The sequence below is a fragment of the Phocoena sinus genome, chromosome 15, assembly GCF_008692025.1.
Source record: "Phocoena sinus isolate mPhoSin1 chromosome 15, mPhoSin1.pri, whole genome shotgun sequence".
Taxonomy (NCBI): domain Eukaryota; kingdom Metazoa; phylum Chordata; class Mammalia; order Artiodactyla; family Phocoenidae; genus Phocoena; species Phocoena sinus.
The window spans coordinates 21,359,355-21,376,804 of record NC_045777.1 but is presented as its reverse complement, the minus strand read 5'-3'; the positions used below and the strand labels follow the sequence as shown (position 1 = coordinate 21,376,804).

The 17,450-nt window shown below is 47.3% G+C and overlaps 1 protein-coding gene across 1 annotated transcript in view; it reads left to right on the top strand.

Moving 5' to 3' along the window:
- Window positions 1-1,642: 1,642 nt before the first annotated feature.
- LBP (lipopolysaccharide binding protein) overlaps window positions 1,643-17,450 on the top strand; it is a 29,257-nt gene continuing 13,449 nt past the window's right edge. The window contains exons 1-7 of the mRNA XM_032607235.1: window positions 1,643-1,809; window positions 6,008-6,122; window positions 7,277-7,405; window positions 10,140-10,295; window positions 10,903-10,966; window positions 14,682-14,745; window positions 17,009-17,100. Of these exons, the coding sequence (XP_032463126.1) occupies window positions 1,686-1,809; window positions 6,008-6,122; window positions 7,277-7,405; window positions 10,140-10,295; window positions 10,903-10,966; window positions 14,682-14,745; window positions 17,009-17,100 (744 nt within the window). The 5' untranslated portion in view covers window positions 1,643-1,685. The remainder of the gene's footprint in view (window positions 1,810-6,007; window positions 6,123-7,276; window positions 7,406-10,139; window positions 10,296-10,902; window positions 10,967-14,681; window positions 14,746-17,008; window positions 17,101-17,450) is intronic.

Below are 17,450 nucleotides of genomic sequence, written 5' to 3'. Positions count from 1 at the left end.
TAATGGGCTGCTGCAGGGCCGAGAGGGGGTGTGTGGCATAACCAGCATGGTGGCCCGCACATAGTAGGCGCTCAATAAATGCTGCTTTCCTGCCAGTTCCCACCCGAAGCTGGAAGGATCATAGGATTCACAAGGCTCAGCCCTGCCCTCAGCAGCACTCAGGCCTCTTGCAGGGGGATTGGGGGGTGGGACACAGGAGCCCAAAAACCTCAGCCTGATGGACAGAAACAATAGGACACAGAGGAGCAGAGAGGCCCCAGTGTGGGCTTCCCTGCGCTCAGCGTGGGAAGTTCTGATCCCAACCCCAAATCCAGTGCCTTTTATGACCCACTGGGAATAAACCCTGTCACTCCTGCCACAGTCAGTGTATTGAGGCAGTCCAAACACCCACCCAATTTCAAGATGAAGACACAGAGACCCCACCTTTTGATGGAAAGAGCATCAGAGAATTTGTGGGCATATTTTTAAAGTACCACAATTACAGAAAAGCAGAGAGTGGTTAATGCTATGATGGAGAAAGCGCAAAGGTTTCTGGGATCTCAGAGGAGGACCTTCCTCTAATCCAGGGAAATATTGAGGTGATCGGGGAAGGCTTCCTGGAGGTGGGGGCAAAACAAAACTCACGTATATAGGGAGTCCTTGGGAGGCGAGAGATCCCTACAAATTAAGCACAATCCCCACTATAAATTTTGTTTCCCAAAATAAAATTTTATTTTCTCTACTTACTGCAAATACAATATATCCCAAGAAAATAAAAATTGAAATACCAGCAAACAGAAAGATTTTCAAAACACCCATAATCCTGCCCATCCAACCAGAAACAATCCCTCGTAACTCCTTGCTAAGAATTTTCCAGATTGGCAAACGTGAGAATAGAACAAAGAAATAGAACCTCACCCTATGACGCCATTGGCAATGGGCGCCTCATAAGCATCTTTCTGAAGTATCAAGAAATACATTTATTTCTGCAGTCTCACTTTAAATGTATGAGAGTTAGTATACCCAGTGCGCTTTTGTTGAACGCCTTAGGGTCCCACTCTGACCTTGCCGATGTCACACGGAGCAGCAAAGGGCATCCTACCGCTGTGACATATTTCCACACTGACTTAATTATGTACTTAGAGTCAAGTTCCAGCAGTAGAATTACTGGGTCACTGGGCATGCAGGTGTTTAAGGATTTGCCAAGTTGCCTTCCAGAAGATTTTACCACTAGCAAGGCTTGAGGAGCCTGTTTTCCCATAGGGGATGGGAAGCAGGGGTGTGGGGCGGAGATTTCTTTTTCACATAAACAGGTGAGTATATAACTCAGCTGGCTTGGACTCCCAGCTCTGCCACCTGCCGGGTGTGTGAGCTTGAGCCGGTGACCTGGCCCCTCTGAGCCTCTATAAAACCGGGCCTTCCTGGAAATGAACGTGGGGTCTTTTTGTGGGAAGAGGGGACAAACAGTGTCACCTGGGCCCAGGCCAACCTGTTCTCTCACTCGGGGCGGCGACAACAGGCTTTTAAGTATGACCCATGACCCCAACAGTGTCGCAAGCAGGTTCCAGTCACTAGGCCTCCCCTTCCTGATTCCAGGAACCCGCCCCACTCAGGAGCTGCCCCAGGGCTCAGGCCTCAGTTACTTAAGGGAGCTGGGCCCAGCCTGAGGCTGCGACAGACCTGGCGCAGCCCTCTGGGAGCCCAGGATGGGGACCTCGGCTGGGGCCCTGTCCTCCCTCCTGCTGGGAATACTGCTCACATCCACCCCCGGGGCCCTGGGTGCCAATCCTGGCCTGGTCGCCAGGATCACTGACAAGGGCTTGGAGTATGGTAAGGAGCTGTGGTTGTTGGCTGGACTTGGCTGACCCGCTTGGCCCCAGGCGGTGCTGCGTACGGCAGGGGACACAGAGGGGACTCTCTCCCTTGGGGTGGTGCAGCCTTCCTGGCCAGGCAAACCTGGCTCGGGTTCTGGCCTCATCACCCAACCCCTGGGCCACTTGGGCACGTTACTTGTCTTAGCTGGGTTCCCCACGAGCCAACAGAGATAAAGATTTGGGTGCGAGTAGTTGATTTGGGAGATGATTCCAGGAAACACTGTAAGAGAGTAGTGATGTGAGATGAGAAAGGCAAGGTGGCCAGGAGAGGCTTATCATTAAACCAGCTACCGCCTCAGTGATGGGAACAGTTCCGCTGGAAAATTTTTGCTCGAGTTTGAAAACATATGCCTTAAAACTAGATGTCAGGGACTTCCCTGGCGGTCCAGTGGTTAAGACTCTGCACTTCCAGTGCAGGGAGCACAGGTTCGATCCCTGGTCGGGGAAATAAGATCCCACATGCTGTGCAGCACAGCCAAAAAATAAATAAAAAACAAAAAAATATATATTAAAAAAAAAAAAAACTAGGGACTTCCCTGGGGGAGCAGTGGTTAAGAATCCGCCTGCCAATGCAGGGACGCGGGTTCGAGCCCTGGTCCAGGAAGGTCCCACATGCTGCGGAGCAACTAAGCCTGTGTGCCACAATTACTGAGCCTGCGCTCCAGAGCCGGCGAGCCACAACTACTGAGCCCACACGCCACAACTACCGAAGCCCGCATGCCTAGAGCCCGTGCTCCGCAGCAAGAGAAGCCACCGCAATGAGAAGCCCGCTTACTGAAACGAAGAGTAGCCCCCGCTCGCAACAACTAGAGAAAGCCCAAGTGCAGCAACGAAGACCCAACGCAGCCAATAAATAAATAAATTTTAAAAATTGATGTCAGAATGGTGGTTACCACCCAGAAGGGGCACAGGGAGCCTACAGGGGTGCTGGGAATGCCCTGCATCTTGCTCTGGGCGGTGGCTACATGGGTGCATAAACATGTAGAAATTACCTGGCAATACCTTTAAGATTAGTGCCCTTTAGGTTACACCTCTACGGATGTTATACCTCAGTTTTAAAGAATTGGAATATAGTTGATTTACAATATTGTGTTAGTTTCAGGTATACAGCAAACTGATTCAGGCTTTTTTTTTTTTTTTTGCAGATTATATTCCATTATAGGTCATTACAAGATACTGAATAGAGTTTCCCGTGCTCTACAGTAAATCCTTGTGTATCTATTTTATGTGCAGCAGTTTGTATCTGTTAGTCCCATACTCCTAATTTGTCCCTCCCCCACACATTTCATAACCATGCTGTTTTCTATGTCTGTGAGTTTGTTTCTGTTTTGTATATAGATTCATTTGTAGCATTTTTTTTAAAAGATGCTAAAACAGGGCTTCCTTGGTGGCACAGTGGTTGAGAGTCCGCCTGCCGATGTAGGGGACGCCGGTTCGTGCCCGGTCCGGGAGGATCCCACATGCTGCGGGGCGGCTGGGCCCGTGAGCCATGGCCGCTGGGCCTGCGCGTCTGGAGCCTGTGCTCCGCGGCGGGAGAGGCCACAGCAGTGAGAGGCCCGCGTACCGCAAAAAAAAAAAAAAAGGTGCTAAAACAAAGCCTCTGAAATAACCTGTCCAAGGGGCAAGGGATCTAGGGTATTTATATACTGCTCCCCTCAGCACTTGATGGAGGGCTGCTCCTCACTTTTATGGAGGCTCAATTGCCTTATCTGTTCACTGGGGTAATAATATTCCCTCAGGTAGAGCTGTTGGGAGCCCAGATTGGCTGGGGACAGAGAGAGGGAAATCAAGGAAGGGTTCTTGGAGGAGGTGAGGTAGAAAAGATACGTTAACTAGGGACAAGAGATAGCATTTTGGCAGAGAGACTGGCTCATGCATTTGCTGGAGGGAGGACTGCAAAGTGGTATGAGGCGGAGTCAGGGAGACCCCGGTCATCTGTGTATACACACCCTCCCTGAGGGCAGAATCCTGGGTCTCTCATACCTCAGATAAACAGAAGGTCCTACCGAATGCTGTTTATATTGAAACGCTAGATCAGGCAAAATTTGCCCTTTGCTCCTTTCCACTGTGTAAATGTAACCAGTCCTCCAGAGTTGGACATTTTGGTCCTTTCTATATATATATATATATATATATATATATATTTTTTTTTTTTTTTTTTTTTTTTTTTTTTTTTTGCGGTACGTGGGCCTCTCACTGTTGTGGCCTCTCCCGTTGCGGAGCACAGGCTCCAGACGCGCAGGCTCAGCGGCCATGGCTCACGGGCCCAGCCGCTCCGTGGCATGTGGGATCTTCCCGGACCGGGGCACAAACCCGCGTCCCCTGCATTGGCAGGCAGACTCTCAACCGCTACGCCACCAGGGAAGCCCCTTTCCATATTTTTAATGACATAAACCCTGCATTTACTGAGTACCTGATGTGTCAGGCACCAAGCAAGGGTGCTTTCTGAAATAAATTTAATTTAATTAATTTATTTTTTAACATCTTTACTGGAGTATAGTTGCTTTACATTGCTGTGTTAATTTCTGCTGTATAACAAAGTGAATCAGCTATACATATACATATATCCCCACATCCCCTCTCTCTTGTGTCTCCCTCCCTCCCAGCCTCCCTATCCCACCCCTCTAGGTGGACACAAAGCATGGAGCTGATCTCCCTGTGCTATGAAGCAGCTTCCCACTAGCCATCCATTTTACGTTTGGTAGTGTATATATGTCACTGCTACTCTCGCACTTCGTCAGAGCTTCCCCTTTGCCCCCTGTGTCCTCAAGTTCGTTCTCTATGTCTGTGTCTTTATTCCTGCCCTGCAGCTGGGTTCATCAGCACCATTTTTGTAGATTCCACATATGTGTGGTATTTGTCTTTCTCTTTCTGACTTACTTCACTCTGTGTGACAGACTCTAGGTCCATCCACCTCACTACAAATAACTCAATTTCGTTCCTTTTTATGGCTGAGTTCCCTTGTATATACATGCCACATCTTTATCCATTCATCTGTCAATGGACATTTAGGTTGCTTCCATGTCCTGGCTATTGTAAATAGAGCTTCAATGAACATTGTGGTACATTTATCTTTTTGAATTATGGTTTTCTCAGGGTATATGCCCAGCAGTGGGATTGCTAGGTCATATGGTAGTTCTATTTTTAGTTTTTTAAGGGACCTCCATACTGTTCTCTATAGTGGCTTTATCAATATACATTCCCACCAACAGTGCAGGAGTGTTCCCTTTTCTCCACACCCTCTCCAGCATTTATTGTTTGTAGATTTTTTGATGATGGCCATTCTGACTCATTGTAGTTTTGATTTGCATTTCTCTAATGATTAGTGATGTTGAGCATCCTTTCATGTGTTTGTTGAAAATCTGTATATCTGCTTTGGAGAAATGTCTGTTTAGGTCTTCTGCCCATTTTTGGACTGGGTTGTTTGTTTTTTTGATATTGAGCTGCATGAGATGCTTGTATATTTCAGAGATTAATCCTTTGTCCATTGCTTCATTTGCAAATATTTTCTCCCATTCTGAGGGTTGTCTTTTCATCTTGTTTATGGTTTCCTTCGCTGTGCAAAAGCTTTTAAATTTCATTAGGTCCCATTTGTTTATTTTTGTTTTTATTTCCATTTCTCTAGGAGGTGGGTCAAAAAGGATAAGCAAGGGTGCTTTTCATCCTGTCAGCCCCTTTTTGCTTTGCAATGATCTCTTTTGACCCTCATGCCATCCCAATGAGGAAAGTATTATTATCATTGCTATTTGACCGAAAACTTGCTCAAGGTCACCCACCCAGAAAGGTGCCAACACCAGAATCCTAGCCCTAAAATCCTTACAGTCTATTCTACACAGGCTAGATGCCATGAAGGGCAGGAAAGAGGGCCACCCTCCAAGCACACAGCACTCCTCCCTCTCGGAGCTGCTGACAAAGACATTGTGTCCTCATCCCTAACATGGGCATGAACATAACTACCCCACCAGAAACGCAGTGATGCTCCTGTGTGTTTCTCTTGCTACTTGGTGCTCTAGAGGGGCTCAATAACCTGCAACTGCAATTAATGCTAATCAGGAAGTAGACCTCTTTCCCTAGGGCAGGTGGGAGCCACTGAAGGGTTTAGAGGGAGGGAGGCAGGCTGACTAGGCTGACTCCCAGCTTTTTCCCATCCACAGTGGCCCAAGAGGAGCTGGTGACTCTGCAGAGTAAACTGCATGATGTCACACTGCCCGTCTTCAGTGGGGACGCCAAGATCAAATACCTCGGCAATGCGCACTATGAATTCCACAGGTGGGGCTCTGAGGTGACTGGGCAGGGGCCGGGGGGTCCGGAGAGGAAGGGAGGGAGAGCCCCAGGACTGGCTCGGGACATCTCTGGGGCAGACGGTGGGATGGTTCCTCGCAGAATTCAGAGGGAAGTTCTGGGAGGAACTTGGGCCCCTTCATTCATTCATACAACAAATATTAATGAAGACCCGCTAGCTGTGTGACCTGAGCTTCAGCTTCCTTATCTGTAAAATGGGGATAACTTGCTGCCTCTTTGGAGTGATAATCCAGGCTCTGGCCTGGCCACTGGATGTAGCCTGGAAGGGAAGGTAGACCTTAAACATTGTTTTAAATAAACCTTAAATTTTAGATGTAGTAGCCCTCTTAGCCCTGAGGTTGGCACATCTGGAGGAGTCAGCTAAAGTTTCCTGAACACGGTGGCATTTGAGCTGAGTCTTCAAAGGATATTTAGACCTGAGCAGCTGATGCTTTTTTAAAAAATGGCATCAAACACTTTTTGAAGGATTGACAATGGAACGGGGGCAATTGAGCCCACAGCTCATCACGCACCTCTGCTCACCACTGATGGCTTCATTCAGTCCTTTTTTTATTCAGTCCATCAGTAAACATCTATTGGGCACCTACTGTGTACTGGGCAAAGAAGATGGAACTTGACCATTCTCTTCCCACTGATGGCTCCACAATCCACGTCATCTTGGTTTGCTTCCCTCAGCCCTTTTGTGTCTCTTCTTGGGGCTGCCTTCGGCCTCTTCTGAATCTGATTCCCCCACCTGGAGGTGTGGAGGAAAGTGATGATGGGGTGCATCTATGCACCCTACTCAGGATCCCAGCCAGGGCCACATGAGCTCTGATCCTGACTGTGCAGCTTTGGGCAAATGCATCCCTTCTGAGAGGTTCTATGTCCCCCTCTGTAAAAGGGAACCTGAACAGTGCTGAACCCCTCTGTGAGACAAACTGACATAATGCATGTAAAGTACTTGGCATGGCTGCCTGGTCAGCGCAGGGCACACAGCAAGTACGTGTGGGGAGCCAGAAGCCTGTCTGATGCAGGCTCAGCTGGTCTAGTCCCCGTAGGATGGGGGCGAGAGCAAGACCCCTGCTGAGGCTGGACCTGCCTCTGCCTCCGGGCTGATACTGCTTCTGTGGGTCTCTCTCCAGCCTGAACATCCACAGCTGTGAGCTGCTCGGCTCTGCTCTGAAGCCCCTCCCCAGCCACGGCCTGCATTTCTCCATCTCCGACTCCTTCATCAGAGTCAAGGGCAAGTGGAAGGTGCGCAAGCGGATACTGTAAGTTGACTGTGCTTCCGGGCCCTCGGAACCTTGGCTTTGGCTTTCATTCCACCCTTCCTGGGTCCAAGGTGTTCCTAACTTCCCCCATAGCAGACCCCAAGGCAAGAATTCAAGTGCAAATACTTTATCTGGGGAGCAACCTAAGGAAACATAGAGGGTGTGTGCAGAAATGAGGTGGGGAAGAAGGAGGTCAGCTTGGCAGCTACTGGAGCTCAACCCTCCTGGGGACCCCTGGGGACAGTGTAGGCAGAGCACACCTCTGAGGTACCCCAACCTCCTGTTTGCCATTGGTCAAGGGTAGCTCTCAGGGGCACGACCTCTCCAGCACTTTGAACTGTTCTCTGACCTCTGAGGTCCTTGGATGGAAGGTGGGTGAGTCTCCTTGGGCTGCCATAATGAAATGTCACAGACTAGGGGGTTCAATCAACAGAAATTTATTTTCTCACACTTCTGGAGGCTGCAAGTCCAAGATCAAGATGTGGGCAGGTTTAGTTTCTTCTGAGACTTCTTTCCTGGGCTTGCAGATAACTGCTCTGTTGCCATGTCTGCACGTGGTCATCCCTCCATGAGCCTGCAGCCCTGGTGCTTCTCTGTGTGTCCAAATCTCCTCTTCTTAGAACGACAGATTGGACTCTAGCCCACCCTAATGGTCTGATTTTAACTGAATCACTGTCTCAAATACAGTCACATTCTGGTTACTGAGGGAACTTCAACATCTGAATCTGGGGGGACACAGTTCAGCCCATAACAGGAGGGCAACTATGGGTGACCTGGCCATATAGACACTGGAGACCTGCCCTGTCCTATACAGTAGCCTCTGGCCACATGTCCTTACTGAATACATGAAAAGTGGCTGGAACAAATGGGGATCTGTCGTAAGTGTGAAATACCATATTTGAAGATTCAGCACAAAAAAGAACATAAGAAATCTCATTAATAATTTTTACATTGATCACATGTTGAAATGATAATTATATACTATTAAAACGATTCTCACTTTTTTCCTTTTGCTTTTTTTAATGTGGCTACTAGAAAATTTTAAATTACCCATGTAGTTCACATTATATTTCTGTTGGACAACACTGCTTTAGAAAGATGCTCAGTATATAGGTCACCTAATTTTGCATATTTATTCAATTTCCATGACAGGAATGAGGCCATACTCTTCAAGATCTCTTATATGAGCATATGACCATCTACCTCATTCTTTTTTTTTAAACTTTTTTTTAATGTAACTTTTTAAAGATTTTTTTTTTTTTGATGTGGACCATTTTTATAGTCTTTATTGACTTTGTTACAATACTGCTTCTGTTTTATGTTTTGGTTTTTTGGCCACGAGGCATGTGGGATCTTAGCTCCCCGACCAGGGATCAAACCAGCACCCCCTGCATTGGAAGGGGAAGTCTTAACCACTGGACATCCAGGGAAGTCCCTGTAATATTTTTATTGAGGTGAAATTCACATAACATGAAATTAACCATTTTAAAGTATACAATTCAGTGGCATCTAGTACACTCACAGTGTTGTGCAATCACCACCTCTACCTAGTCCCACAATATTTCCATCACCCCAAAAGATGTTCCATACCTATTAAGCACTAACTCCCCATTTCCCCCTCCCCCAGTCCTGGGCCACCACCAACCTGCCTCTGTCTCTATGGATTTGCCAATCCGGGACATATAAATGAAATCGTATAGTATGTGACATTTTGTTTCTGACTTTTGTCATGTAGCATAATATTTTTGAGGTTTATCCACACTGCAGCATGCATCAGTGCTTTATTCTTTTGTATGGATGGGTAATATGTCACTGTATAACTAGACCACATTTGGCTTCATTCTTTTTAAAGGCTGCAGAGCATAGATGCCCACAACTTATTGAACCTATCCCAACTAGTTGACATTTAAGGTTGTTTCCTCATTTCTTGCTATTACCCATGATGCTTCAGTGAGCTGCCCCACACATACATCTTGACTAGACGAGCCACAGAGTAAAGACTTAGAAGTAAAATTACTGGGCCAAAGATTTGTGGTTAAAATCAGGATAGATCCCACCAGCTTGTGTTCTAGATGTGCTTTCCCAACCGGTGTTTTGTTTTCCCATATCTTCACAAGCACTGGGTATGAAAACTTCTAAACTTTTTATCAACCTGTTAGGTGAAAACTGGCATCATTGTTATTTTCATTTTTAATAACTTCTCATGTGCTTATTTGCAATTGAACTTCCAGTTCATATCTTTGATCCCTTGTTTTTCCTTTTGTCCTTTCCTTATTTCTTTGTATAGGCTTGTTCTTTGTGTATTAAGGAAATTAACTCATATATTAGCTCACATGTCATGGAAATTAGCTCTTTGCCTGGATCAAGAAGCAATTTTTTTTTTTTTACTTTGCGTATGGAGTTTTTTTGTTGCTGTTCACTGAAGTTTTAATTTGCAGTGCTGGCAAGTTTATCCACCATTTCCTTTAGGGCTGCTGAGACTTAGATCTAACCTAGAAAGGCTTTTGCCCATCCCTGACCATAAGTAAATGAACCCAAGCTTTCTTCTTGATCTTTTATGGTCTTATTTGTAATAAATCTTTGCTTTGTAATAAATATTTGTAATAATTTTTGTAATTAAATTTTTACTGCAGCTTCACTTATTTGGGGGTAAGAATTGAGATTTATATTTTCCCCCCAAATGGTGGCCGACCCTAGTCTAGGAATCAATTACTACTTCTCTTATCTCCTCTAGGAAACTAGACGGCTCCTTTGACGTGACGGTCAAGGGCATCACCATTTCAGTCAATCTTCTCTTGGGCAGCGAGCCCTCTGGGAGACCCAAGGTCGCTGTTTCTAGCTGCAGCAGCGACATCCGTGATGTGGAGGTGCACATGTCAGGAGATTTGGGGTAGGTCACCATCGGGACACTCACCAGCTTGACCCCTGGCTGCAGCCACAGGCCCAGTCAGCCCAAGGCCTGGTCACCGATAAGCATGAGGGTCCAGGCGTAATGCATGGGTATATCACGTGCACTTGGAGGTAATTCTTTGGGGGACCTGCTGAAATTGACAGAAGCAGATTTAAGCTCGGAGTACTGGCGTGCCATTTCCACCAAAAGACAAACTTCACCACCAACAGGCAAGTGCAACCTGGCTACTGAAGAAACACGAAGGCTTTTGGCCAAAGGAGAGTTTGTGGAAAATATATAAACCCTTGAGCAAGTCTCTTCAAGTCTCAGTTTTCTAGATTAGAAAAACATGGATTCTCCAGCCCCTCCACCAAATCTACTGACTTTGGGGCACAGCAGGGGGCTGGGATGCCAGATGCACTGAATCAGTGAGTGTGCTGGGAACTGGACTCTGCATATTCATCCCATCCAGGATTCTGGGACACAGCAGGGGACCAGAATGGGGTGGGGAGGGCTCCCTTGGGGACTGGCCTGGCTCTCCCTACTGCCCCACTGTCCCTGCATTCAGTGGCACACAGCTGATCATCCACTGTGCTTCTCTCCCCAGGTGGCTGCTGAATCTCTTCCACCATCAGATCGAGTCCAAGTTCCGAAGAGTATTGGAGAGCAAGGTAAGAATGTCCAAGTGGCTGGTGCTGCCGAGCCACTCAAGGGGCTGGGCCCAAGTCCTTAATGGGCTCTGGCCTTGAACAGCCCTAGGGGCTGGCCCAGGCACACTTGGGCTCAAGGCCCAGAAAGGACAAATCAAGGTCATGAAGCTGGTGTGCGGCAAAGCTGGGGGCAAAATGTAGGTCTCTGGACTCCGAGTCTATCCAGTTAGACAGAAAAGGGTTAGATGCTTGGCCAAGGGACCAAATGGAGACGTCTGCTTGGCTTTGCTCACTCCCACCCCGGCCCTGCAGGCCACAAACGCAAAAAAGAAAATCAACACTTAGGTGGCTTCAGAGACCAAGCAGGAAACTTTGGGAGTGTGTGGACCAGGTGGGAGTTCTGGTTCCTACCTGGGCGATGAGCACCTGCTTTGTACGCGGAAGCAGCAACAGAGTGTCAGTTCTTCCCATTAAAAAAATTATGTGAAATCTCCAAATTTTGGAATCTCTGGCTCAAAGAAAGAGGTTTCATGTTAACTTTCAGTTCTTGCACTCACTCACTTCACCCCAAAATCCCATTTCTAGGGTATCATATACCTGGAGCTGTGTCTGTAGCAATGACTGTACTTGGGAAGGAGACAGTAACAGAGGAAAAAACAGGCGCACACACCGCTCTTGGTACAACATCTGGTTTGGCTTTGAGTGCCTCCTGGTGGTTGAAGAGAGAATAGCATGCAGACCCCACAGATTGGATGTAGCAAGCTGCCTTCTGTTCCCTGTCTTATCTGGTGTCCTGGGGTCTAGGTGAGCTTGGGAAATATGCCAGCCTCCTTCTCAAGCACCCCATTGCCATGTTGCCATGCCTTTCTGAGTGGGACATAATATTCTTCAGTGGTTTGGATTTATACTCCCCTACGGATGATGGAGATAATAATGATTAATAATATATAAAAATAGTACCATATTACAATTAATAATAATATAATAATTATCAGGGTAATAAGTTACCCTGATAATTATTATTTTGATAAATTAATATAGTTAATGTTATACAGAATGTGTCACTCTATATAACTATTCTTATTTATAATAATAATGGTGGCTATTTGTTGAGCCTGTGGCTTGGCTAAGAATAATGTACTAATCACTTCACATAGGCAATGCCGCTGGATCTTAACCACAGCCTCTGTCCCACATTTGAGGGAGAAGGCTCTGAGCGTGGAGTAACTTGTTCGGTGGTCACCTTGTTGACAGGAGGCTAGGTCAGGACTTGAATTTTCTGGAGCTGGGAGCAGCTTGTACCAAAGGCCTTGTCGGGGCTGGTGTCTCAGGAAAGATGGAGATCTCTCTCCCCTGACCCCTGATCTTTTGTTCTTAAATTTATTTATTTATTTATTTTGGCTGCGTTGGGTCTTTGTTGCTGTGCGTGGGCTTTCTCTAGTTGCGGTGAGCGGGGGCTACTCTTCGTTGTGGTGCACGGGCTTCTCGTTGCAGTGGTTTCACTTGTTGCAGAGCACGGGCTCTAGGCGCACGGGCTTCAGTAGTTGTGGCACGTGAGCTCACTAGTTGTGGCTCACGGGCTCTAGAGCGCAGGCTCGGTAGTTGTGGCACACGGGCTTAGCTGCTCAGCCGCATGTGGGATCTTCCCGGACCAGGGCTCAAACCCGTGTCCCCTGCATCAGCAGGCGGATTCTTAACCACTGCGCCACCAGGGAAGTCCTGACCCCTGATCTTTATAGGGCTTCAGAAATCTCCTTCTCCCAGGGCAACTAAGAGCCTGGTGCAGGACCATTTGACTTTCCCATTCAGGGAGGGATGTGGTATCTGACTAGCAGGGCTAAGAATAATGAGTCCTTGCTGAGTGCTTACTCTCTGGGCCATACACACTCATCATCTTATAACCTCACCCCACCCCCGCCAAACACCCTGGAAAGCACTGGGCCTTGTCACTGTATCCTGAGGTGAGGACCCCAAAGCAGAGAGATTCTGCAAAGGTCACACAGCCAGTGGAGACTTAGCAGGATTTGAACCCAGGTTTTCAGACTTCCCTACTACACCCTTAACCACTGCCCCAACCTGCCTCTCTGGGAGACCGTACTGCGTGTCTGGAGCCGAAGTACCTGAAGACCTCCCTTCCCCCATTGGGTGAGGCCGACAGAGTTTCCTGGCTCCTTTGAAACCAACCATGAAGGTTCCTCACCACCTCTTTCCTTTATTTCTGGCAGCTCCTCACTACCAAACTCTTCTCCCAGAATCTAGGCCAGCTGCAAAGGGAGGTGAAGATTTCACCCCTTGTCTGCCCAACCCCCAGCCTAGTCCTTCCCCACAGCCCTGTGCCTGGCTTATGCCTGCTCACCCTTTAGCTTGCCCTTAAAATGCCACCTCTTCAAGGGAGCCGTCGGTGACTCCCTCACTAGGCCAGGGCCCCATCCATGCTCTTGGACCCCCCTGCCCACGTGCCCCTCCCTCCACTGTATCTGTGCATTCGTTTGCACCACAGGTGATAGCTGGTTAATCAAAAAAGCTGTTTAAAGTGAGGACTCACTCATACACACCTGAACAAAGAAAATATTTACATATGAATCCAATGTTTTAAGATACAGTAAATGTAAATGCCGTTGACCTAGGCCCAGAACTGTTCTTTGCAAACAGTCTCTTGATTGGCATTGCACTGTCCTTCTTTCATTCAACAGGCATCTGCTACATTCCAGCTCAGATTTCTTTAACCACAATGAGAATCTAAAGACATTTGCAAAGCAATCTCAATGCAGAATCCTTCTAGATTTTTATGATTGTCTTCATTGTAAGCTTTTCCAGTCCACACCAATTTACCAGCATTTTCTTTAAGCAACTCACCTTTCCAAAACACTTACTATAGGTTTTTGGGAATTCCCTGGTGGTCCAGTGGTTAGAACTCCGCGCTTTCACTGCCGAGGGTGTAGATTTGATCCCTGGTCAGGGCACTAAGATTCCTCAAGCCCTGAGGCATGGCCAAAAAAAAAAAAACAAAAAACAAAAAAGAAGAAGAAGGAAAGAAAACGTAGGTTTTCATAGAAACGACTCTTGTCTCAGTCGTGTTTCATGGTTTTACATAAGAAATAATTTGAGTGATTGCAATAACAAGGAAAGCAAACAGGTTAGAGAACACACATTTCCTTTTCTTGAGACTCACGCCGTTCAACTGGGGCAAAAAATTCTGAGTGCTTAGTGCGTGTGGTAGTCCGCTGGATGGGAGGGTTCAGGCTTCCACGGGCAGCAGGGGACAGGGGGACTATTGATCAGTCCAGCTAACCTGTTAAGTGATGACATTTAAGAAGTATCTGCATTAGCTGTACACTTATTTGTGTGGCCATTGCTACTTATCGTCTAGTTCTGCCATTTCAGCTCTAGACCCTGGGAGACCAGGGCATCCCAAAGGCAAAGGTCCTTCATGATGGAGTTTCAGCCAGTGCCTCTAGCCATGTCCCCTCATCCGCTGTGTAGGTGACTACCTAGCTCCGATTTCCAGTCCTGGGATGGACTTTGACAGGTCCAGCTGGACCCTATTGGGGTCGACATGGGGGCCGACATGTTTTTGATCATTTCTACTTTCTCAGTACATCATAAGCACTTATACATTTTTGTAGAATCAATGACCAATTAGCAAATAAGTGAAATAATGGAACTAAGGCAATTAGCACAGGGCCAGACCAAAGCCAGGGAACTCACTCAGGCTTTCTCTTCCCATATTTTTCAGATTTGCAAAATAATCCAGGACTCGGTGACCTCTGACCTACAGCCTTACCTCCAAACTCTGCCAGGTAGGACACCCCACCCATCCCTGGGATACTTGATTTTTACTAATTTTTATAAGTGCGTACGTGTACCTTATAAAACCTTACATGGAAGAGAAGTGTTGAAAGTTAAAATTAAAATCCCCTTTTCTCCCCAAATTTTCTTCCAAGAGGTAACCTATTTCCTTTGAATGTTCAAATATAAATATACACATACATAAGCATGACTATACATTCACATATGTATTCCTTTTGTTCATGAATATATGTGAATATGCATAATTATGAATATATATGTTAGTCTATAATAATAGAGACATTGTTCTTTTGTAACTTGTATACTTTGGAGATCTTTCTACAACAGCACATATAAATTGATCTCATTTTTTAAAACTTTTGTGTAGAAGTTAATACAGAGAGAAAAGTGCTCAAATCATAAGTGAAGAGTTTTTAGAAACTTTTCACGAACTGATCACATGCACGTACCAGCTTCCAGATCAATATACAGAACACGACTGGCCTTTCAGAGTCCTCCCGTGTCTCCTTCTGACACTGCCCACCCCTCAGGGTGACCACTAACCCAGCTTCTGCTAGCAAAGATTAGCTTTGCACTTTGTACATCAATGGAACCATACAGTAGAGTCTTTTATCAAGAGCTGGAGGCTTTCCCTATTCAACTTTTTTTTTAAAGGATACACATTTTATTTATTTATTTATTTTATTTTATTTTATTTATTTATTTTTGGCTGCGTTGGATCTTTGTTGCTGAGCGCGGGCTTTCTCTAGTTGCAGTGAGCAGGGGCTCCTCTTCGTTGCGGTGCGCGGGTTTCTCATTTCGGTGGCTCCTCTTGTTGCGGAGCACGGGCTCTAGGCGTGTGGGTTTCAGTAGTTGTGGCACGCGGGCTCAGCAGTTGTGCCGCACGGGCTTAGTTGCTCTGCGACATGTGGGATCTTCTCAGACCAGGGATCGAACCCATGTCCTCTGCACTGGCAGGCAGATTCTTAACCACTGTGTCACCAGGGAAGCCCTATTCGACTTTAAAATATGAGGTCAATCCATATTGTTGCATATCGTGAGTTCATTCTCCTGCTGTGTAATCCACCGTGTCCATGTCTCTCCATTTATTTATCTATTGTACTATTGAAGCCCATTTGGGTAGTTTCAGTTTTCGACCATTGTGGGTAGGTGCTGTGAACATTCTAGCTCCTGTGGATGCATGTCTTTGGGTATATACCCAGGAGAGAAATTATAGGTTTAGCCTTAGCAGATCCTGCCAAACAGTTTTCCAAAGTGGTTTTAATAGACCTCTTTTTTTTTTTTTTTTGGCCACGCCACATGGCTTGCAGGACCTTAGTTCCCTGACCAGGGATTGAACCTGTGCCCCCTGCAGTGTAAGCACAGAGACCTAACTACTGGACCATCAGGGAATTCATTTTAATAGCTGCACAGTGTTCTATCTTAACGGATGTCTCCATTTATTTAATAAGTCTCCAGCTGCTGGATAGGTAGGTTTGTTGCCGTCCTTTGCTATTGCCAACAGTGGGGCAGGGAGCGCCTCACACCACCTCTTCCCCTTCAAATGTAGCAAGTGGAGGCCCCGGATCTTGGCTACACACATAAAGTTGGCAGAAACAGGCCCTGGCAAATTGTTGAGGTGTTCTCTCATGCCTTGGCCCCCAGGTCCTCCACACTCACCTGTTGACATTCCCCTTCAACAGAGACCCAGGCAGGCACAGACACCCAAGTGCTTGGGACAGAAAACTCCCGTCCCTCCAGGGCCTTGGAGCGGAGTCTCTGGGCCCTTTGGACATGGCCCAGCCTTCCTGGTTATTTGGTTCGTACTGGTAGGAGGCTGGTGTCCTGGAAGATCAAGGTCTCGGTTGTAAACTTGGGGAGCAATAGCTTTGGCTGGAGAGTTTTTCCTATTGTGTGGCTTCCTAGGTGTGGAAGGGCTGCCAGACCTGAGTTCCTCCTGCCCTCAGGGTATGTGTGTGTGTGTGTCTATGTGTGTGTGTGTGTGACTGTGTGAGTATGTGAGACTCTGGAAACTGCTCAGGCCCTGGGCTAAGCATACCAGCCCCCTTGTGGCTAAATCACCAGTGGAACCGAAGAACCCATGTCAACTCTTTCTTTGCAAAGGAGTTCTTTGCCCCCAGCACTGGGCTGGGTGGAGGGTCTTAAGGTGGAGGGGCAGGGGGCTCTGAAGAAAGTCACAGAGAGTGTGGGTCAGCCAGAGCCCTCACCCCTTCTCCCTCGTCTGCCTCCTAATTCTGCCCTTCCCCCGTTCAGTCACCATGGAGATGGACACTTTCGCTGGGATTGATTACAGCTTAATGGAGGCCCCTCAGGCAACAGCGGAAATCCTGGACGTGATGCTTAAGGTAAAAGGGTCTGGGGGGGGGGGGGGCGGTCTTGGGCGGGTCCAGGCCCAGTGCGGGGTCGCCTCAAGGTCAGCCCTTCCTGGGGCCTCTTGTTCTCCTGGCTTCAGATCTGTCCTCATCTACCCGTGGTTCCCACTGTGTCAAGGGCAGGGCGATATGGATTGCTGCGGGGTGTTCCCAGAGCCAGGATCCTCCCACAGTGTCTTTTTTTGTTTTTGTAAGCTTTTTTTTTTTTGGCTGTGCCTGTAGCTGTGGCGCACGGGCTTAGTTGCTCCGCGACGTGTGGGAATATTCCCGGACCAGGGCTCGAACCTGTGTCCCTTCCATTGGCAGGCGGATTCTTAACCACT